Genomic DNA, 24,225 nt, shown 5'->3' on the forward strand with positions numbered 1-24,225 from the left:
CAAGGCCGAAGCACAACCCGACAGGTATACAAAATAAACCCTTCATCATCCCGTGTCCTCTTCAAGGGTGATAAAATGGGAAGGAAAAAATAAAGAAATAAAAAAAGAAAACTCCCACAGAAAAAAAAAATAGTGTTCCTCATGAAATCCTTTCTTTCTGCAGGTTGCGAAAGTCATTGAAAAGAAAAAAAAAATCATTTCTTTTTTTTTTGTCTTCATCTTTAAAAACAGAACAGGCGTTTTTGACTATACATCACACCAGCGTTTTTGCCGTGTGCTCCTGTGAAGTGGTAATGTGTAGACTGGTGCTTGAGATGATGAAAGTGCATTTACATTGGAGGGACAACCAGGCCGGACATGGCTGAAAAAAATGAAGGAAAAAGAAGATTAGTCTATTTGCCTAAAACAGTTCTGTATATAAATATAAAACATTTATTAACATTTTGTAGTTAAGTGTGTGTATGTATGCATGTGTGTGTGTGTGTGTGTGTGTGTTTTGAGTGAGTGAATGTATGCTTTAATGTGCCTGTTTGCGTATGAGCCTGTGAGTGTTTGCCGTGTCCGCCAGCCTGCTGCTGCACGTCCTCCTAACGGGGAGAGTTTGAAAACCTCCCTCCTGCTCTGACATTTCAGCCCCCAGCATGCCAGTCTTGCTATGTGTGATATTTCTCCTGGCGTTGGGGTAATGGCAAACAGTGGCCCAGACTCCCAGGAGACGCGGCCGCGGTGACGGCAGAGCAACAACACGGTCACTTCCCACAATGCCACAATGCTACAGTACTAGACACTCCTCAGACTCCCCTCAGATTGCTTCTATCGCTTCCTCTCCTCCCCTCGTCTCTTTATCCTCCACTCTCTTACACTGTACAGCGCATTAGTCCTACATTTCCACATTCCCCGAGTCGTTCCTCCGCGTCATTATCTAAGAGAGATTAGGCTAGATCAAAGGTAGCTTCAGTTATTTTACGCAGACCATCTGCTTAGGATATCATTAGCAACTGTACCTCACCGTGCGAGTTTATATATTCAGTACTTTCACACGTTTTAACAATTAGGCGACTAGTGGAGTGCCGGGATGATATATTATTATATTGCTCAGAGTATATTTGTAGAGTCATGGTTGAAATGCTTTTAAGTTTGCCAGCGCAGATGATGGCAAGGCATTGCTCATTAATTTCTGCACAACATGTATTAATAAGTATGAACGTGTAGCAAGATGAACTTTAATTTCCCACTTCATTAAGCCCAATGTTATTAATCTTGGGGCACACACTACGGCTAAGCTTGTTTTCAAAGTAATCATGTTGGTCATGACACATGCACAAAACCTAATAAACATAATTACTAAAACTATTCTGAGAAGGTCTTTTCCTGTGACATCAGAGGGGATCATTTGTATGAAAGGGCAACAAGGATGCATGTTTGCGTTGCGCGGACGTGAGGCGACGCTTGCAGTCCTGTACGTACGTGCGTGTGTATGCGTGTGTGTGTGTGTGTGTGTGTGTGTGTGTGTGTGTGTGTGTGTGTGTGTGTGTGTGTAGGCATGCTCTGTGTGTGTGTGTGTGTAAGTGTGAACTGAAAGGTGTAAATTGGCCTGTCAAAATGCATATATTTGTAATGATTAATCCCTCACCAAACCGGACAGAGGCCTGAGCAGCGGTATCTGACCAGTAGTCCGTGGGGAAGGGATGAGGGGGTGAGGGGGGCTCACCTTGCAGTCCGTTGCCGTTGGCGCTGGTGCAGGAGGGGGGTGGGGAGGCCTGGGGTCGGACCACAGGGGCGAAGGCGCTCTTTTGTTTAACTGCAGAGACGATAGGGAGAGAAAAAGGAAGGAGGGGAGGGGAGAGAGTGAGAACGTGCTGTGAGTAGTGCTGGAGAGGGAGAGGGCAGTTAAGGTAAGGCGAGGATAGTATTACTGCCAGGGGGGATACACGATCAGTACTCACAGGCCCCTACCATCAACATCTTGTCCGGTTGAACAAATACAGGTGGCATATGGTGAAAAACACATAAAAATGAATATCCCTGCTACTCTGAGCTACATGTGTGTTCTCTCCGAAGTGCTAAAACCAAACAAGCCCCTGTGAATGAATAGTAATATATTATCACCATCAATAATGTTATAACCCTGTCAGAAGTGATTCATAGAAGTGAAAACGAATGTGGGAGCTGGAATTAAATCAGCAGCAGCTTAGTGCTACTACAGCGTGCGATAGTGGCAAGCTACTCACTTCCATATGGGGAGTTGGCAGAGGATCCGTTGAGGAACCCAGGGGAGCTTGGCACTCCCAGGTTCATACCAGCGTTGCCGTAGCCATTCATGCTGTTGCTGACGGAGTTGTAGCCCGACTGCTGCGGGGTGCTGCTGGAGATGTAGCCCCGGGGGGACACGCTGCTGGTGTTCCGGCTGTAGCCCACTGAAAAACATGGGTGGCAGAGAGAAATTTAAGTTCATTCATTTCCTTCCTTCGGTATGCAGAGTTTACCAGGGAAACGTTAACTGATGACACTCGATGATAACGTGGATTTACTGCTGCAGTCAAACAATTTTATATCTGCACATTCTGCAGATACAACTTTAATAAGAAAAGAATATGGCACTTAATTGGACTCTTTAACTGCCTATATTATGGGTGAGCATGGGGTAATGAACCCGGTGTTAAAAAAAAAACATAATGTCTATCCCTTCTTTCATTTTAATGAGTGAAATGTAACTATTTCTCGTTTTGGCTGCAAACCCCCTAGAATCCCCTCAAGGACCCCGGCAGGTCCCTGGACCCCACTTTTGAGAACCACTGACTTATGGAGCTGTACCCTAAACACATACCTTGGTCATTCCCTTGTGACTCAGACACATTGACTGCTAGCTGGCTGCTGAAGGAGTTGACTCCCATCATGCCGTGGGAGGCTGTGTTAGCGAGAGAGGGGATCTGGTTGTGGTTGCGGGGAACGCTGTACAGGGCCTCGGCGATGTCAGCTGCCCTCTTCAGAATGATCTCCTGTAAAGCGAAGAGAAGGCAGAGGTTTTGTTATTTATGTGTTTTTTTTTATTTTGTATAGCTGTGCTGTTGCTTTGATGCATGGTTCGTGGCTATATGGTTAACTCACAAGGCTACATTGTTCCAGATATAGTGATGAAAATACCCTTTGGTTATACTATATATACTAGTAGGTTTTCAATGGTTCTTTATTTAGCAGAGCTGTGTGGATACCGACCTGGTTATTGTGGGGCATTCCATACAGGGCTTCAACAAGATCAGCCGCCCTCTTCAGTAGCACCTCCTGATAAAGGAAACAGGAAGAGTACATGTTAAGACCCACACAAATTATGTTGGAGACCCCAGTGGTCCGTACAGTAACAAACAATATCAAAAACAACTTCACACAGCAGGGTCGTGGAGAGCCTTCGAAAGGTTTACATATTCAACGGCCTAAATAAAAGCCACCCTGATTTAAGAGGCACCGGTGCTGCGTTTATACGGCGCTACCACTTTGCTCTTTCCAACCATGCAGAGCAGTGAATAATGTTCCCTATCTTAATTAAACTGGCATAGTCCTTTAAAAACAACACCTCAACCCTGATTCTGGGCTCCGCGTTTGCTCTGGAGTTCAGCGCCGAGTCCCCTCTCTTCAGAACAATAAAGTGAATTAGCTCTGGGTTAATCTAGTTCTGTTGTAATGACATTAAGGAATTTTTCAATTAACCTCTTTGACTGGCTGTTGCAAAGGACTTCACAAATGACTTCCCATCCAGCAAGAGCTGGGTGCTTGTGCCTTGGGGACACGGATGCTCAGGATGTGGTCTTATCCATGTCTGCATGCTTGCCCCCGCTTGACAATGCGGATTAGCTGTGTTGCTTTGGCTCTTAACACTGAAAATGAGTTGGCCCCGGATCCCGTTCCCCCCACTGTTTCGGGCTTCCAGCTAGGTGGGGTTTGGCCCGTTCGCGTGTCTTTATCTGCTCTCTGAATTCAGCACTTACAATTAAATCCCTCTCAAGCAACCAGACTGCTCTCTTTGTTTTCTATAATACAGAGGGCAATATGCTCTATGAAAACCCTCTTCTCCTTTTTAGAGTGCATTTAATCTGACAAAGGCAAATTGCAGACACGACTGTTGCGTGTGTTTTAAAAATGCTCGCTTGTTGTCACCTGCTGTAGAGCAGAGATTTGTCGACTGCGCTGTTAGAACCCTGGTTAAAAGCAATGCAAATCTGTCACCAGAAACATCTCAGATGGCGCTTGTTTTCTTCCCACATTCGCTGTGTTTTCTTTTGTGGGCCTCGGTAATTTGTCTGAAGTGTTCCATCACTTGGCAATAGCAGTGTGGGATTAAGACGGCAGCTGCCGTAAATGAATGTAAACACAGCCTTCGCGCCTTCAAACAGCGGCCTCCAAGACTTGGCCTGCATTTCCAAGGCACAGCGTATGTAGTGTTTACGGAGTGTGTGTATGGGCCCTTTCATCCTGAGGAGCATATCTACCACAGTCCTTGATTTATCAAGATGAATCACTGTAGAAGCCACTTCCAGCGTATGCCATGCTCTCTTATAGAAACATATCGCTTAATCCACCCCAAGTTACCGGATGGGTGGCTCTTAGAATGGGCATTTACCTCTGAAATTGGTGTGTATGCTCAACGTTGCATGCATCTAGTTTGCATACAAATAAAGAATTATGGTTGTCGTCAGGCAGGTAGACTAAATGAGAGGACCAGCTGTCTTGATGTGTTCTCATCAGGCAGAACAGATTTCTCTCTCTCTCTTGCTGAGTGAGATAAAGTGGTTTTCTTTCTTTTTGTCTGCAGTTAATAATTACCAATAATCTATTCTATCATATTTCAAGATCTCCTACATGGCTTTCAATTTTAAACAACAATTAAAGCAATTAAGACTGTCGCGTTTGCAAGCCATGTTTCATTCTCTGTAAAACGTCCTCTCCCTCCTTGTCCATATGGTACTTTGCAGCAGTGACATAAGGACTGCTTGGAAAAAGGAGGAGAGAAAACGATATTGCCTCTCATCCTTAATCTGTCGTTTACCGCGTGGTGTCTTAACTAACCAAGCTGACTCGCAAGGCTATGCTTAAGTGCAACCTAGTCATATCCGAGGATGATGAGAAGTGCTGCACCCAATCAAGGAAGAAGTTTGTTTTCTTCTGACGAGACGCTTTCATGCATATCAGCTCACGCTGTGAATACGATTAACACGGAATAGTGTTCTGAGGGCATTTCCATGTAAATCTCAATACTACTCCAGCATAAGTGTAATTGGCTTTCTTGTCATGGAGACATATCAGAACACACCATGTTAAATTGAAACAATTAAAGGCCTCAAATGATTTCTGTTGTTCTGTGACAAATGCGTGACAGATTTCTGCTATTGTTTGCCTTGCTTTGCATAAAGGTCCCGTGTTCAACAACTGTTTAAATGGGGCTGCTCGAATGACAAATCACCTCAGATTTAGAGGCTGCTTTTTTGTGTGTGCCAATGCCGAGAAAAAGTGAAAGGAGGCCATAACAAATGGTGTGTTATAAAGAATATCTAACAATACGGGGAAGTGTTCTAAAAGGGATTCTTCAAGCACTAGATTAACATGGATGTTGTATTTATATTATCACAGTTAATAAAAGAAGGCCTAGGTTATGTAGCTTGGAGTGCTAATGCCATTATAAAACTGTAAGGCAATTACTCTGTTAGCTCTAGCCTGAGGTAATGAATGCATTTAGAAGCATAGGGCCATTAGATGAAGGTACTTCAAAGAGCACAGGAAGAGAGATTCATTTAAATACATGGGTAATTGCTTGACATGAACACATTTGTAATATTTTCTCCTTGTGGATTACGCAAAGAATTGGAAAAGAATGGGCTTATGCTCATTTTGGGAGGAAAGAAAGGAATCCAAAGCAATCAGCTTAATAATAAAACAATATTGAGTTTCCACTTTTAATTTCATAATGAATCTAATTTGTTACAGAAGAGAGAAATTGAGTGTGATATAATGTGATATCCAGTCTATTTGTCCATTACTGCCAGAGGGCACAAAATGGTATTATAAATTGTCTTTTTTATATTATGAATAGAAAATTGTTTTATAACAAGATCTTAAAAAGGAGGGTGAATTCCAAAGTCTCTCTTCACTTAACGCGATGCCCGCAAACCAATCTCCTTTCTCATCACTTGACTGCTCACACTTATTACTTTCATATTCACCCTGGACTTTGCATTGAATTTTTATATCTCCACTCCTCCCACAGGGTCAGACTGTCATCTACGATGTTGTCTTAGAATTACGAGGTAAACTTCAATCAGAGGCAGCTTCCCCCCTTTTTTTCTCTGTGTAGCAACAATATTAGCGTGCATCCCCTGCTATCCATGAGCACTCCCATATTGGCTTTCTGTCTCCTTACAATTACCACGTGTCTTACTGGTCCCAGGGAGAAGGCTGGTGGAAATCAATATAGCGCAGTAATATTATCAACTGGAGGGTGAAGTCATGGGAGGGGGGGTTAGAGGCGGTGAGTGGACTTGGTGTCGATTTGCCTTTCTGCTAATGCACACCGCGCGTCCTCCAGCTTTATCTTCTTTTTATAGAGTCTCCCTACCTCACCTGCACCCTGTAATGGCTGTTCTCTATATGCTGTTTCTGTTCTCATTCCAAATGTACATGCAAGCGTCAGCTCGCCGCGGGCTGTTTTATTGGGAATGTGCTTTTGACCCCATGAGCTGACCCTCAGATGGCAAGCTTAACAATGACGAATCACTTGGTGGGATCATTTACATGCCCCCTGAACCCCATATTTGGGCCCATTAGAGAGCAAATCAAATATTTATGTTGTTTATTGGAAGTGCAGGGTTTCATCTCACTCTGTGATTGTTTCATGCAAAGGCCGGGAGACCGTGCTATATTAAGTATATGCACACCCAGGAAACTAATCTTGGGTTCAGTGTCAAAATCTGTCTCGCACCGCTTTGTATTCAAGGAAAGAAGTCAGGTTTCGCTGTAATAAAAAAAAAAGCTGTGTTTAACATTGTTGCTCTCTTTGTTCGAGAGATGTGGATTTCACAAAGACATTGTGACTTTATAAAATTGGAACAGTGTAGCTAGATTGACCAGTGATGCCTGCGGAGATAGTGAAAGCCATGTGGATATTAAAGGCAAGTGTACTTTACCTTTTGGTCTACGTTTACAGTTGAAATTAGAGTAACATTTCATGTCTAGGTGTTGTTTCCTGTCTCCACGGGGACTGACTCTAATTGAAACACTTCATATACTGAACCAGAGACTAGCTGTGATGTTCCATTTCTCCACATTGCCTTGGTCAAACGTCTATGGCTACCACACAGTCTGTTCTTTATTAAATTGTCCGTTGGACACTAATGATATTGCTGTGTTGCATGCTGGGATTTAATAGATAAGGTCTTAAAAGGTTTTACAGTATTATTAAAACTCTGAGGTGGCCACCACTTTACCACATGCCAAGGGGTTTTGAATGTAGTAATCAGTTATATTATTACACTTGACACATCTGGAACGTCAGTCACCGAAATGGTTACTGGCAGGGTGGCAATTAGTGAAAACACACAGTTAGATTTTATCAATAGGAAATGGAGAGAGTAAGAGAATCAAAGAGATGAAAAAAGTAAAAGAATCAAAGAGTTTCTGCAGGGGAGAAGAAGAAAAAAACATCTAAACCTTAGTGTTCATGCACAGGTCTTTCTGGCAGCCTATTTACGTGCCATACTGGTGTGTCTAAAACTGATGTGGCTTTCAACTCCTTCACCCAGGTTCAAAAGAAAACAATAAGAAAGCCAAAGCATAATAACATGCAGTCTTTGTCTATTAGCTGCAGTAAGACGAGGGGGTTTACGGCACAGGGTTCTGTAAACAAAAGATTAAACCAAATCGAGCTGCAGAAAATGAAAGGAAAACATGAGTGGGGTAATGAGGGTGCAGACGTCGTTTCTGACCAGATTACCATCTCCACAGACTACTGGAGAGGAAAACGCCTGATTGAGCTATTTTACCACACAGAGAGTTTACGCCTCTCTCCACACACAAAACCAATACCATTACCACGCTGGTTAGTGGGTAAGCCACATATGTGAAGCAAAGCTGTTACGGTTTGGGGTCACAGTGCTCTGCCTTGATGGTGATGTTGTTTTGTTTATTTGTCACATTCAGGGTATTAAGGCATTATCACCCAGACGGCTCTGTCGCGCCACTGTTCTGTACTTGTGCTGCGGAGAGAATGTACTGACCTTTGGTAACCTCTCAGGATCGCCGGGGTGTCTGGGGATGACCTTCTGCAGCCTTTGGAAACCATAGTCGATGGTTGGCTCATTTAGGGCTGGAAGAAAGAAAAGTGGGGGCGGGGGAGGAGGAGGTGAAAAATTAGAATCATTTCAGGGCTAATTTTGCCAGAGACAGGAAGAAACTAATTGAGAAATCTGTTGGAGTTTACAGAACAAAAGTCATTTCAGAATGCCTAATTTTAAAGAGACCTCTGGGGTGAAAGGATGTTTTATGAAACATCCGAGGGGGAGCAAGTGATGGAGACTGACACGGGTTCCTCTGACACTTGTGTCACCAAGTGTCATTCCATTAACAGGCGTGATGACCTACATCACTCTGAGAATCCTTCAGAGGGACCCTCCCTCTTTTTATCTGCTTAAAAATATTGACTACAGCAAACTACATAGCGGGGGTCTTTTAATCTAACCAAGCTTTAATAATCTGCGAAAGGCTGTCCACACATTGATCTAGTGGAAGTTGCTGTCATTTCACCCTTCTGCACCAACTGTACTGCAACACTGGGCCCGTGAAATATGGCAGCAGATCCCATGGAGCCATTAATCTCTTCCACCCCTCAAATAGTAATCTGGGGCATGAGGCATATTGGGCGATGAATCAGAGGCACAAAGTAAATGAATCATAACCCAGACTTTGGTGAGAGCAGGGCGTTTTATGTCTGACAGTCCTAATGGGTAATTGAAGGCTTCCTTACAGCTCCGCCTGATTCTAAACAATCATGTGCACACTCATAGGCAGGCAGGCCGAGGCGAGGGAGGGAGGGAGGGCAGAGGAGAGAAGGAGGGGAGGAAAGGAGGAGAGCAGCGTAAAGGGGGAAGGAACGACTTAATAGAGAACATCACTTCTCAATGTAGATATCATTTTCAGGAGAGTAACTCCGCCGAGCAAGGCGCTTCATAAATCAATGGCTTTCTATGGAGACTAATAAGAGCTGCCTGCCTCTATTCATTGTTCAGCCTGTAATTTGGCCCATCACTCATTACTCAGCATGTAATTTCAGCATTAACACCGCACAGCTCGCTGAACCTGCTGAACACCAGAGAATGTGAAAGCAAGCGAACCCCCCCCCCTCACACACACACACACACACACACATACACGCACGCACGCACGCACGTAGGCACGCAGGGCCACTGAAGCACGAGCCGGGGAGACATGGCAGGAAAACGAACATTCATGTGTCTCACTCTTTCTTTTGTTCCCTCACATCTAAACACACGTGCAAACATGCTCACACACACACAGACGCATACTGTACCTACTCACGCATACATACTGTGCAGCAGTCATGTACTAACACACACACATACAATCGAAACACATGCACCACTTCTGCCAAAACCTGAATACAGTAATTGCCAGCTCGACCGTGATCAAATGGAGCAATTATGTGTTCAAGCATGGACAATGCGAGGTGCTAATCGATAGCAAGGATCTACCTTGCAAATACAGTGGTATTCAGCCTCGCTGGCGAGGCACACCTGAATAAACCCCACGCCACAACAACATAGACTGCTGGAAATCTGATTTGACATGTCATCATGCGTCCCGAAACGACAAAGGTCCGCTTCGCAATGTGGGGGAACGCCATCTTCTCCTTAATAAAGGATTGATCTGCCGTATTGATCGTACATGACAAGGCTGTAGCAAGGAATTTGCCCCCTTTCTTTTGTTATTTCCACCCCCTTTCTTATCTATGCACTCTGGCAGTCCCGTACATGTGTACACACACAAGCATGTATGAGTGTGTGTGTGTGAGAGTGCACATGCCCGGCTGAGAGAGTGTATGTGCACGGCAGCCCTGCCAGACCCCGCTGCTCAGTGTGATGTAAATTGTGTATGTGTAAAAAGCACTCCATAATCAGGCCATCCATCATCAGAGGCTGTCAGTGGGCTCTCTCAGGGTGATACATCACGCTCTCCTGTCCTCTGCCTCAGCTGGGGCCTACACAACCCGCCAGGCATGCTGGGAACACAGCCGGAGAGACGTACAGTACAGGACGAGACCTAGGTTGGGAGAGGTGTACTGTTTGATGTCCCTTTCCAATGATAATGATGCCCCACTTTAAATGTGGACCTGAGAATTATGATGAATGTGATTTGGAGGGTAGGGTATCCTGTACCCTTATGGAAGAGTTTAAACTGCATTTCTTTCCTGCAGTTTTTACGGTTTATATGCAGTGATTAACTGCCTGCATGTGGGGGAATTTAGATGTGTCAAAGATTGCATTTAAGCCTGTCTCCGTGTAGGTTTAGCACATGGCTCAATGTTCTGCAGCCGCAGTCCAAGCATCAGGCATGATCTCCACATGTCGACATGTCGCCATCTCATCTATCATGGAGATGATCTTTGTAACAACCCCGGCGTAATGAAATTGGTGACACACACCGCCATCTGCTATTGATTTCATGCAAATGTTTTTGACAGCTGATGGAGACTTGCATTAGCGCTAAACGGTGCTGTCAGTTGATGAGTTGACAGTTTTGTAGTCATAGCATGTACACTGGTGCAGACAGACACAGACAATGTCAATAATCCTGTAAGAGCTGCTGATGATATATACTGAGCACTTATATTCAATCCGGACAATAAATGTGTTATGTGTGTATTCAGCGGATCGCTCTACACATTATTTCTTCCAGGCAAAGATTTTCTTTCATCTGCTGAGCTTCTACAAGAGTCATTGGGACTTCTCCGCTCACTTTTTCTTATACCACACACATTGACAGCAGCCTTTTCCCCACGTTTTGCTCCCACCTCTTCACCCTACGTCTCTTTTAATCCTTGGTTCATCATTATGCTCCGACTTCACACTCTGTCATAAACTTTACTCCCTTCTAAAGCTTATAACAGGCAAAACTAGCTGCTCTGCCCTTGCATGACTCCATGCATGACAAAATGAGTTGGCCCTCCTCGTCCTTCCAACACAATATGGTGAAAGGGAGGGGTGGGTGTGAGGGGGTGGAAGGAGCGTGTCCCCCTCCCTTAGCCCTCCTGTAAGGGGTCTCAGTCGCTGCAAGGAAACATGAAACCCTCCACACACATCCCATAAATCCTGCACTGGGTGGGGAGTCTAGCCGAGGGGAGGAGGGACTGAGGAAGGTGGGGGGAACCGGGGGAAGGTATGATAGGGGTTGTTGGGGCTGAGGGTGGAGGGGGGGGATGCACGTTCCAGTCACGCCCGCTTCCCGGCTCGCGGCCAATCAATACCACTTTCCTGTTTTAGAGGCGGGTAATTATGAGGTGGAGAGATTGTGTGACCTCTCACCCCTGCTGCATTACTCGCCTGATATTAAGATAAATTGCCTGATTTTGGGTAAACATATGCTGCAATTCAAACTGTCAGCACTGGTTTGCTCAGGGATAATTTGTATTGATCTCCTGGCTTCTTCCCCATTTTGCTTACTGACCTCATGGATAATTAGAGAAAAAGAGACACAGGGAGGTAAGGCAGGGCTTGCATTTGAATACTTTGCAGGAGAGCACATGGGGAGGGGGGCCAAGGGAACATTATGGACTAATAGAATTTTCATTTTCTATCATTTTCCGTTTTGATTTAGACAGGTTGCATACTTTGTTCAATTACAACACTTACATCCAATAACCAGCTTGCGGTACATATACACAGATATAATTGTTCCTATATTTTTCTCCATGGTTTTAGTCCAGATATAATTAGCATTTAACGGAAGTAATGAGACAACAAAGTGACAGAAAATATGTTTTAAATTTAACGGCTGGCAACTGAAAGAATTATTGGAAGGAACATGCAAACTGATTTCTCGACAAAGAAAGAGACTCGCTCCCTCTTTTTATGAATATTTCAGTAATTTTCTCACTCCAGAGAGTAAATGATCATGTTTCAGAATATGAAGAAATGGAATGCATGACGCGGTGTGCAGCTGCGACCATATCATTTCCAATTTTCAATATCACGCATGCGTACATGCATCCATGGCAGGGCTTCAGTAGAATTCCTCTGCCTGGAATGTGTACTTCCCCAATGTTATTTTGATCTGACGCCATAATCTTTCCGTTCTTTCACGCTCCTAAAACACATTTTCTCTGAGTGCTCCTTTAGCCGCCCCAGCTAGCCACTTCACTTAAAATGTAGAGTGGATGGCGTGTACATGGCATCTGAGTGTGGTCTGCTGCTCCTTCTCCATGTTCTCTAGAAATAGGACATGAGTAACCGCTCTACAGGAACAGTGTAACATGGCCGACGTTGGCAGCCAGAAGTGCTTACGTGGCAATACACTACTGTGTGCCCGCGGTCTATATGGAAGTGGATTGAACACATGTATTGACTTACAGTATCTGGGTATAAACATGGGGAAATGTTTGAGCAAAGCAGTAAATTTAAGGGAAATTGTTCCTTGTTAAGTCTATGAGCCTGAATGGAAGCTTGCACCGACTACTAGCATTCCTGCCAGCCATTACAGCTTATTACGATAACTCTATCTTTCCAGGAGATAAAAACCTAGCCTTGTTGCCATTTGCCAGCTATTACTTTCGCTAATTATACTTAACTGCTTCGAGCTTATCTCCACTCCTCCTACACCATTGAGCAGTTATTTTTTTCTTTCCCCTTAACACAAATTAGAGGTGGAGTGGGAGTTGGAAAAGGGGAGACAGATAAACAGCACAGGCAGAAGTTCATTCAAGTGTTATTGCATTTGTGACTTGTCAAACAGTCTAACTGAAGCCTTCTAGGCACCTGTGGCCTCTTAAATGGATGCAGTTCAGAACGGCATTAGCACATGACCTCTTCCCGCCGAAGTTCTCTGCACTCTATTCTACCGGACACATTTAAAGAGTGATTATCTTCTCACTACTGTAAGGAGTTAAATGTAATACTGTGCATACAGAGAAGGTAAGATATCCAGAGGTCATGCTGCTGCTCCACAGTCGATATGTTTCAGTGTTGAGAGAATAGAAAACACGCATGCAGATGTAGAAACCATCTTAAAAAAAACAAACCAAGCCAAATTGGAATTTTCACAGCAAACCCACGCAAAGCAAACCTCATCTGTTTCACCACTGACCATATCATCTCCATCCACTGCAGCCAGTTACCACTGAGTGATTCCATCTCCAGCAGTCTCAAGATGAACAGGAAATTAAAATTTCAAAGATCTGCAGTTAGGATAAATCAATGCAGACAGATCAATGTTCATTGAAATTTCATGAACTTTGAGCCAATACAGATGAAAAAAAAAACCTCGACAGTAACAGTCTCCAGCAGATATTGCTCCTGCAACAGATAAAATGTAATTAACACGGTTAAAAGGGAGCAATGTTACAGATTGCACATCCATAATTTCAGACTCCCTTCATATCGGCTGTGTTATTAGAAAAGGCCAAAGACACCTGTTCAATCCTCTTAGATGACATCTAAAGTATGTGTGCCACTTCTCTAAGGACGTCGGCAGACTTTAACACATTACCGGCCAACAGAAATCAAATGGGTTCCCTTCACAGCTGATTGCAAGCGCAAATTAATATTGTAAAATGAAGATCAATACATGGACGGGGCACAGATCGATGGTGGCTAAATTACGGCCGCGTTTTCCCCCTCATTCAAGATGAGTTGTGTTTTCCTCTCAAAGTCAATACCGTGCTGCCTCCCTCATTCATTTCTCAATAAACTTGCCGATGAATTTCAATCAAAAGGCGGCAGCGGAGGAGGAGGGGTTTGTGGAGTACTTTTAATGCCCGTTGGGTGTGGATCGTACTGAAAATGGGGCAAGAAGAGGAGGTAGAGAAATGAGGAGGAGGGGAAAGATCCTCGTCTATCAAGAGCCCCCCTCCCCGCCTCCTCTGTCTGTCTTTCCTGTGGCAAAGGACTAATGCTGTGACTTACTGAGGACAATCCATTTTAAGAGCCATTACAAAACAGACCTCTAACGATACTGTGGGACAAAAAGTGGGTCCAATTAAAATTAAATCAATGAATACCATCCTTACTGAGAGAGAAAAAAACACACGGCCATACTTTCATTTTTCTCTTGAAAGATACCCACAATACATTTCACGGAGAGGTGTAATGGAGGAAAATACATGCTCAACTGCAAGTGCTTATTTCAATCAATTTCCCGGAGCTGGATTTCACAGGTCACTTGCTGATAACACGCTGTGGAATAATGCCACAGTGTGCTTCTCAAAGCCTACCTGACAAGCTGCCTGACAGTGGGGGAGTGCGAGCACGTGTCACGTCAGCCCTCTAATTGGACACAAGGACCTTCCTCCGTGGAACCTTGTCGCGCTCCACACAAGCTCACAAGGCCTTCAAACCAAGCCCATCTAACTTGGCAACGAGTGTCTGCTCCACTCCTGTGGAGCTGGTGCTAAATACCAGAGTTGTAATGAGACAGGCAGGTATGGGGATATGGCGAGTGGATAACATGCTCTGACACATGCTAAAACTGTTGTGCCAACTGGTTACAACCCACTCAACTGTGGCGATGACATTTATAAATGCCTATTTCATCCTTACTTGCAGCAGTTCGCACTGCAGCGTGACTTTACCAAAAAAAATGAATCTGCAGATGAATTTCAAAGAGTCTCAAATCCGAAGTTCTGTGTAGGAGATTTAGATACTTTAAGCACACAATGTTTGTATGAAGCATTTGGTGCGTGTTTGCGGGTCCTCCTCTAAAGCCGATCTGTTTACATACCTCTGTGAATTACTTAGATTATAGCATATCTTTGCTGTAGGCCACACCCCGTCACTGACCAGCAACCAATCGAGTACCAAACCCAACCCTGCTGGACAGGAAATGAAAAGGAAGCGCTCCATCTGATCAGCCTCTGAGTCTAGAACTTCAAAGTGACAGAAGGGCGTAGAGGAGACGTAAGGATCGGCCCGATTCACTGGCCGAACAGCACAAGGCCCTATCTGATGTGCTCCGATAAAGACGTCTGTGTTTGTTTATTTCATTTTTGAAGGGAGAGGAGACGAAGGCTACACAACAGTTGTGTCCCTCTTTCTGAGAGTGGAGCAGGACGTGAGTTTAATTTGGAAAAAGCTGGATATCACTACTTGGATATACTACCAATTTGCTGCCAGTTTCATTTGGGCAGACATGCATGTAAAGACGTAGAAATTAAGATATTTTTTTGACATTCATGAAGTGAGAAATTGCAGTTGAAGCTTAACTAAAAAGAGACCTTACTCCTGCACAATGAGCATCTTCCTTTTCCATCCCTTACAGGGCTGACATTTCTTGATCTCCACCAGTATTGAGTGAAGCACACATGACCCCTTTGTCCTTATGTTGATGAATGACTGCCTCATACCCATTTTGTCAGATTTTGGTGCAGTGGAGTCGATAGCGTCACCTTGACGAGGAAAGTTTGTGATCCATCAGCCCTCAAGGCTGTCTGGCCTCAACTAAGGCCTGGCAAGAGTAGCTCACTGTATGGGGCATCTACTCCATCCAAAATCCTTCACCCAGTATGCTGCTATCGTGTGAGGTCGAACGAGTGGCTCCTATTACGGCTGCTTTACAGTGAGGGAAAAAAAGAAAAGAAAAAAAAAACACTTGACTTGTACTAATAGCTTGGAAGCCATGCTGGTCACCAAAGGTCTGAAGACGAAGCACCCTGTCAGTGCCTAGCTTGGGAAATTAGCAAATAATGTTCCCTTCCCCCTGACAAATGTGTGACAGCTCGCCTTCGCCAATCATTCTCTCCTAACGTTATGATGCATGTCCTGGATCCCCACTGGAGGATACAGGCGAAGTTTACTGACCCTCAATTTAGCCATGACAAATGGGGTCCCGGTAAATGTGCGTTTTCTGGGGCGCGGAAGGGGTTCATTTTAAGCAATCCTGGTTATGTGGATGTCACTGATTAGGATAAATAGTGTCTGAGTGTGTTAGGACTGCTTGCAGAACCATATTACCAAGGGCCTGCATCGTTGCCCCTGGAGGGGAGCTCTCATGGAAACTTGGCCAAGATAGAAAACCAAAAGCTCTGATGCAATTAGGAGCTTAAATTGGATGAATTGTGCGGTCAAAGTTTTTATTTATGATTTACTCTTTCATATAGCACTGTAACAATGCAGTAAAAAGGTTAAAGATGCTGCAAATGAGGCTGAAAATTGATACTTAAAAAACAGAAAAAAAGTCATCTAATCAAACCAGCATGCACTGTTGTAGTGCAGTGCTTAATATAGTGTAAAGTATAATAAAGTATTGACCTTAGGTACAGCCAGCAGTTTCTCCTCTTGATTTTCTACAACCTTGCAGACAGTTGAACCAACGAATAACCAATACATGGATTAAACAGAGGACACGCTGGCAATCTCCAAGGGACAACATGTTGTTAGAAGGTAAAAGGTGTAGACTGAGATATCGCAAAAAATAGCTGGCATGTCTTTCCTTTTAAAAGTGTGCCAATACCAGTACAGAAGCAGTCAGTAAACTGCAGCCTACTAAAGTTGTATATAGTATGTCTGTTTGTCTCATTAGTGTTTTAAACATTCAATAGTCAATGCCAACAGGATTATTTGACATACATTACAGGGTGCTCTCTTTCTGAGAATGGATTGTGAGTTTTGGAGCCGTTCCAGGGTGCTAACCCGAGTGAGGACGCGTCCCTCTGCTGTTCGAATTGGCTGCAGTCTCCTCTGTGTTGACTCTTGGTAATTTGTGATAATTTCTTAAATTGAGCGAGTTAAATCTCCACAATTAGGCTGGTGGTGCAAGAAGAGTCAACATGAAAAAAAAAAAAGGTCGAAAAAAAAGGAACTCCTCTCAAGCCGTGCTCTCAAGTCAGGCTTGAAGCCTTATGTTTTGTGCACCTTTGATATTCACATGTTGCTCTTCAATATGACACCGGAACATTATGCGCCTTTTTAGATGGCACTGTGTGTCACTACATGCCCATTTCAGTTCCAAGTAATTTGCTATTGTAACTGCAGGTCATTTCAAACCTATTTGCTCGTGTAGTGCAGTAACACAGAAAGAAAAGCTATGGTTTGAAATAAGCTTTTTCGCTCTTAAATACATGATCCACTCTCTTGCGCTCAATGCATCAGCCCATTCTCATTTTACTGTCGGAAAGAAGTAGCTAACATCCTTTCACCTCGCAATTACTGTACATATGGAATCAGTGGGACCTAATTGTGGCGTTATGCGTTCTGCTCTCTTTCACGGTTTCATTCTCTCAAGCGTCAACCCTTGTACAATCAGGGTGAGCCACACAGGGAATAGCAGAGCGGAGGAGCCGGACCTGTCTATTCGTGACTTTCTCTTTTAATTCAGCACACTAATCAATTGTACCACCGTTGCCTCCAGGGGTAATTGTATCTTCATACTAACTGGAAGTGAGTAGGAACCCAGCGAAGACAGGGAAGAAGAATGGGTTAGGGGGGGGTTTAAAAATCAACAAAGATAGAGAGAAGGGGACACGTTTCCCCAGTAAAACCTGATGGTAATCATCCCAATCCGCTTAGCCTCTGTGACTAATGGGGTCTGTTCTTAAGGGACCTGGTACTTTCACCAGGGTGCTATAGAAGCCATTAATGTCTTAACTTATACACCTTCTCTGTGCTGTGCGGTAACACATGTACTCACAGACACACGCTCGCGCACACACACACACACACACACACACACTTTTTTCCCTCTCGCTCGCTCTCACAGTCTCACACAAACAGACGCACATACACTTACGCAGCCACACTACACTCCTGTTTCATTATCCTGGTGCCTTGTTGGCCTCTGCTCCGCTCCTGCCAGGGAGGTTAAATGCAGGAGAGCTGGGCCAGACTGCACGGTTGGAGGAGAAGGGGACGGATGGCTGGGGGTGGTGGTAGCGGTGGTTTGGGGAGCAAGAGGGGCGGGGGCGGGGGGGTGGGGGGGCTTGATGAGAAACAGCTGCCCCGGGATGGAGGGGTCTGGATGGGGGTTTCCGATGGGGAGGGTGCGGGGAGGGTTCCAGGCCCACACTTTGCAATTCTGCTGCGCTCAAGGCCAGGGCTGTGCTGGAGGCCTGGGATTGCTGGGGGAAGTGAGACTGCCTTGTACGCGCCCCCGTTTCATTCTGCCCATCAGAGTTAGAACAGACCGAGGCTTCCAGGTCAGACAGGCTCTGACCCCCGCAACCTCTGTCTCCTCACCAATGATGACAGATAAGACCACCACTTCCCTCTGTTAGCCAAGATAATCAGATCCCTTCCTTATAGTGTGACACACACACCCCTTCTCGCACGTCTCTTGTCTCTTTGCACACTTCCCCTGCCATGAATTCATATTGAACGCACATGAGAATAACTTCTGACTCGCTCATGCACTTAACCTGGATCCTGCTTCTCTAATCTGATTCATAAAAAATGAGACCACATTTTGCTTTACAAAATCAGCAAATTAGCAGAAAGCATTATCTGTCTCGCAACAGGACAGATAAAGAGAATTGGCAGAATGAGATATCCTGACAGCTTGAGTTTAACAGAGCTTGGCAGCGCCGTTGTATGACGACAGGTCAGAGGGGGATCGAGTTGCACTTGTAGGAGCCCCTCCACGAAACACCTTTTCCCTAGCAGTGCAGATCTCACACTTTTAACATTCAGCAAGCAGGGCTCTGGTTAGTTCATTATTAGTGCCTGGACCTGGGGCTCCATCTAGACAGAGGGAGGAGAGGGAGGGGTGGGAGGAAGAGGCAGTTTTGACTCACCAGTATAGACAAATCTCCCAGGGGCACCTTTGCAGAACTGCTTGGACTTGTAGGACAGCGTGACTTCTACAACTCCAGGGATGTGCCGAGGTGGAGTCTGGACACGGATGGCGTGTGGAGTTATCAGCTGCATTACAGAGGAAAAGAAAAAGAAATAATGAGACAACAATGATAGTCTGTATTGTTAATGCTATTGGCTAGAAGGTTAAATACAAATAGCAGAATTTCTAACACTATGACTGAATCTTATTCAAATCTACAATTCCACAAAAAACGTGACATCATACCTCACTCCATACGAGCATGGTGCCGAACACGACTTGTAGGCCGTCGAAGAAGTTGTCCCCTATGATGATGACGGTGGCTCCTCCAGTGGTCCATCCCTCACTCGGGCTGATAGCTTTGATGCACGGGGTGGCTGCTTATCCAAGACAAAGAGAAAAAAGCAAATTCAGCACCTGAGCTTGGACACCATGTCTCTTTCCATGCAGACACATTACTGCGTCACCTCCATGTCTCTCTCACAAAGACATATCATGGAAATTGCCCCTGGAAAGAAAAAAATGATGGATTTGTCCTTTAAGGCATGAGAATCAAAATCATTTATCAGCGCGCTGGAGTGGTGTAGTTAAGCAGACCCTTCAAATGGTCCACTTCACAAAGGCTAAACGCCGGGCTCGCACGGAAAATGATTTGATGGAGCAAATTATGTGTCAGGGCAAATGCAGCTATCAGAATTGATTAAGCATGCACCCGCATGTACAGTAAAATTTCAAAGTTGAACACATCTTAAATGAGTCAAGGATACGGGCTGTTAAAGTGGAAATGACAACCTAAAGCTTTGCTGGTTCATATTATTTCATTACCTTTGTCCTGCATATGCAGCACAATGCACGCACACTGAGTGTAGTTTCAGGTTTCATAACGTGAAATGCACTCGTGAATTATTCAGATTGTGTTTTTTTTTTTTTCTCTCTTCGTGATCGATTCAATCCATTTCATATTGTTTATTACAATGCTTTTCATCTGGCATGACTTCTGCGACGTAGCTCTGCCATTCATCAACAGTCTGGGTTGCTATTATAATCTAATTTGAGTGATCTGGTGCCTCACATCCACTGTCATTTGATGCATTACCTTAATATGGTGCTGAGCACAACACCGTGTTTACAACAGAAATAGCATGACAGCTAACCATAAAATAGCAATATCAAATTTAATCTATTTCCATCAATATCTTTTAATACACTATGAATTGTGCATGTTTTTCCTAGTCTTCAAAATGTGAGCAACTATTTCACCAAGTTCCTTTTTTTCTTTACAAGCTCGGTTCTAAACCTCTATTATCCTTTCCATCCAGTAAGTAAATCACAGTCGGCCATTGTTGTATGGATCACCTCCGACAAGACATCTCCCTTTGTTTGCCTTGCTGTTGGGTCTGTTCAGGTCATGTTTGCTCTCTCTCCCTGCCCATAAAGTGCACACACACACATTGGTACTACAGGGAATCTGACTTTAACAGGCGCTGTTGACTTCATGCTAATCACCTCGTACAGATTTTCATTTGTGAGGCCTGGAGGAGTGACATTTGCTTTCCTTAATTGCGAAGCGGAGCGTCTGAAAGAGGACCAACCCTCTATGGGCATGCTGGCCCCCCTCTAAGGGCCTGACCTTCATCAGTGCGGACGATTACAGCAAATAATTCACCCTTCAAAATTACTGTAAACAAATTGACTTTGGGGATGAGAGAGGGAGGGGGGGCGGGTCAGGGAGGAGGAGGCAGCAGCAAAAAACCGGCCTGATGGTGACGGTGACGGTTGGGGGGCAGCTGCAGCCTGAAACCTACGACATGCACGCACTCACACAGACGCGCAACCTCAGAAATCCCAGTGCCCCCTCCCACACACAGAAGGACCCATGGAGAGGCAGCGACTGAGGCCCTAAGCCGTCCACCCTTCTGCCTAAAAATTTGCATATGTCTCAATGCACAGACAGAGAGGGGAGCATGTGCTGAATGGGGACCGTGGCGAAGTGGATTACACAGTCAGCGCAGGCGATCTGATGACAGACACGCACAATGCCCCCTCAGCAGATGATAGGCATCAAGAGGAGTGGACGGATGAGGATGCAAAGAGCCAGCTTGCCGGTCTGAATGTTGCATCACTAAGTCTTTACAAATTGTCCACTACAGTAGAGGAAAATTCACTCAATTTCAATTAATATGTCATAGCTTGTTTGGGGTTTTTCTGATGCTGAATTGTTCCCCTATCCATTTTGTATGTGTGCGTGAATTTATATTAAGATCCACTTTGCTGTGAAACGACCTCAGGCTGCCGATCTGTGATCCGTCCTAATCTTTTCCCTCAGTGGTTAGGGTTAGCCGTAGAGAACGTCAAAACTGATCCGAGATCTGAGCAGAGGAGGTCTCAGCTCTAGTATTGTGACACTCAAACAGGTCTGATGTGGCCCTGCGAAGCCGTCCTTTGTTCTGCCTGCTGAAATGTGTTGTAATTGTGCTGTGGGATGTCCAGATGGTCGGTTGATAGTGCAGCTGATGGGATTATACCTTTTACCTCTCCCTGGGCCATCTGTTCCCTTTGACTCTCTCTCTCTCTCTCTCTCTCTCTCTCTCTCTCTCTCTCTCTCTCTCTCTCTCTCTCTCTCCCTCCCTCACACACACTCTCATACTCTCTCTTTCACTTTCTCCTTTCCTTCTCTCCTTTCCCCCTCCCTGCCTTCTTTTCTCCCTCTCTTTCTTCCTCTTAGGCCCAGCAGTCTGGATTCACTTGTCTTTATTGCATAAACCCTAACAGCATTACAGCCACTTGGCATGCAAATGAGGCAGGCGCTGCAGGCTCTATGCTGAGTCTCCTATATTGTCTGGGGCTCTATAATGGTGGAACTGAGCTAAGGAACGTGTGTGTGTGTCAGTGAGAGAAAGAGTCTGTGTGTGTCGGTGCTGTGCCGTTCGCGTGTGTTTTCATACGTGGGGGGTGATGCCGTGTGTGTGAACGACTCGGCTATTTGTGAGCGTGTTTATGCACCTTTGAGGCTGAATCTATACATGTTTGAGTGACAGGCAGCCACAAAGCACATCCGTGTCTGAATGCATAATATGCTTGTTGTGCGACAGTACACACAAGTGAACAAAAATGTCACATGGTGATATTCAGTCTGTCAGATCACGGGCTATCCCGTCTCTGCGCCAATAGGGGGCAGCACCTCTTGATCCATGTGAGCAAGTCGGTGCAAGTGCAGTGTGGGCTGAGAGGAAAGGATGCCTCTGTTTCAGCCACACAGGCAGTCAGCCAGGCAGGCAGACGGGCAGACGGGCAGACGGGCAGGCACATATCTAAAGCTTCTCGCCCAGTGAACTCCAGAGGAAGAATGTGTTGCTAATTTAAAGCACGCTGTCTGCCTGCTAGTTGTCAGAGCACTGTGAGGACATGGCTGGAATTATATTTTATGACTGCTCCTCCTTTTCTCACGTCTCTGTTTGTTAAAGGTGACTCAAACAAAGCCAGCAATTCTTGTTGATGCATGTTAAATTAGTTTGTTATGGAGCTGAGTCTTGGAGGGATAAAGAAAGAAGAAAAGAAAAAAAGATCTCAACTTGTGAGAGCACACGCGTATATGCAGAGGGAAGGTGTATTAAAGTTATTAGACAAAGACGTGTTCAACTGGGCGGTTGACAATAGCTTCTTTACAGGGCGTCACTCTGCTGCTTTGAAGAGTGTGGTGAAGAGAGGAAGAAAGGGATGGGTTGGGGTAACCTGTAAAGAACACAGGCGCACACACACACACACACACACACATACACACATAGACACACGAAACACACGAGATCCCATGGGAGAGGGGGAACATGGAGGCGAGGGCTCAACCTCTTTAATTGCTCCCCTCATTAAGAAACTGGTTGCTAGGAGATCCACACCTATCGTGTCATAAACGTGAAACACACAAACAGAACGTCAGCGAACATAATGACTTTGGTGCTCCGGGCAGGACTTTAATTATTTGATTTTGTTCTCCAGTAGAGGAGTCATTAATAAAGACAAAAACAAATAGATTAGCTTTTTCCCCCACTAGGACTAGAGAGCACTGAGATATATTAATTGTCTACTTTTTTTTTATTAGTCGTTGTTGTATTAAACATTACATTTGCTTTTGGTGATAGAACCATTAATGCCCATTAATGTGTAGAGAAGCTTGTTTTAGTCAGTGGTGTATATAAACTGTTTGCCCAGCCATAATTGGCTCTTGAAATCTGAAGATAAGCAATTTGCACAATTGGCCCAAGTCAGTTCTCTCCTTTTTTCTCTCTCACAATCTTTCAGCTGCATGTGCTACCATCTGTGAGTGGAGGCCATGAGGGTCATAAGGTTATGTTTAGTGCATTTCACTTTTTGGATTTCCCATGGTTTGGTGCTCCTTCTTTTCTCTCTTTTGGCTGAGCAGGCAATCAGTCTATCATATGGAATCAGTTGGAAGAAAAACAGTAAGTTCTGTTTTTCTCATAGCCCCCCACACCCCCCTCCCTAACACACACACACACACACACACACACACACACACACCGTCAACCCCACCCCCCCTCTTCCCTCCCCCCTCCTTTCTCTCTTTCTCTTTCCTCCCCCTGTTTCAGCTCACTCTCAGCTAAATCTGCAGAACCCAATGACAGGAAATTGACCTCACAGCCAAATTCTTAAGCAATTTGATCATGTTTCACAAAGGGCTTTTAGGACAAATGTAGGCGCATTAGGAGACTGGAAGTAGTATAACATGTAAAAACCGTGAATTAGCCTGAGTATTGTCCTTATTATCAGTGATATCGACGTGATAAATACACAGAGTAATGCACACTATTTCCAGTCAAGGCATAGCAATAGGTATGATGGAGACACAAAGCAACTTCAAAAGTTAAAATTCAAGTTATGGAGGAATACAAACATTCTAAGGGACTCAAAAGAAACTATGTCTGTGATTAGTGAAATGAGTGGATGTCTAAAAGAAAATAGAAAATTATAGGATGTAAAATGCATGCCTACCATTCTCCAAATAAGGAGGCGTACCTTCTGAAGGGTCAAGTCTGCGAGCCCTTCGCCCGTGCTTGGAGTTGTTGTGTACGAACATGTTGTCAGAAACAGCCAGGACATGGCCGTCCACATTGACGGTCGTCGATACGACAACCTGCAGCAGAAGTGAAGGGGAAACATGCAATTTAATACATT

At 44.7% G+C, this 24,225-nt stretch overlaps 1 protein-coding gene across 9 annotated transcripts in view; it reads right to left on the minus strand.

Moving 5' to 3' along the window:
• Positions 1–329: 329 nt before the first annotated feature.
• The window catches only part of LOC306746644 (transcription factor COE3), a gene marked incomplete at its 3' end in the record, with an annotated part of 65,597 nt that continues 41,701 nt past the window's right edge, over positions 330–24,225 (minus strand). Inside the window, exons 8-16 of one of the 9 annotated variants that reach the window (XM_079229588.1) lie at positions 24,067–24,184; positions 19,282–19,412; positions 18,995–19,121; positions 8,262–8,350; positions 3,217–3,282; positions 2,828–2,999; positions 2,232–2,417; positions 1,712–1,801; positions 330–361 (exon numbers count right to left, since the gene is read on the minus strand). In XM_079229588.1, coding sequence (XP_079085714.1) covers positions 330–361; positions 1,712–1,801; positions 2,232–2,417; positions 2,828–2,999; positions 3,217–3,282; positions 8,262–8,350; positions 18,995–19,121; positions 19,282–19,412; positions 24,067–24,184 — 1,011 coding nt within the window. Of the gene's footprint in view, positions 362–1,633; positions 1,916–2,231; positions 2,418–2,827; positions 3,000–3,216; positions 3,283–8,261; positions 8,351–18,994; positions 19,122–19,281; positions 19,416–24,042; positions 24,185–24,225 lie in introns of all 9 variants that reach the window. The other 8 variants (XM_079229587.1, XM_079229585.1, XM_079229586.1 and 5 more) reach the window with 8 other exon arrangements.

This window comes from Taurulus bubalis (assembly GCF_910589615.1).
Source record: "Taurulus bubalis genome assembly, chromosome: 14".
Lineage (NCBI taxonomy): Eukaryota > Metazoa > Chordata > Actinopteri > Perciformes > Cottidae > Taurulus > Taurulus bubalis.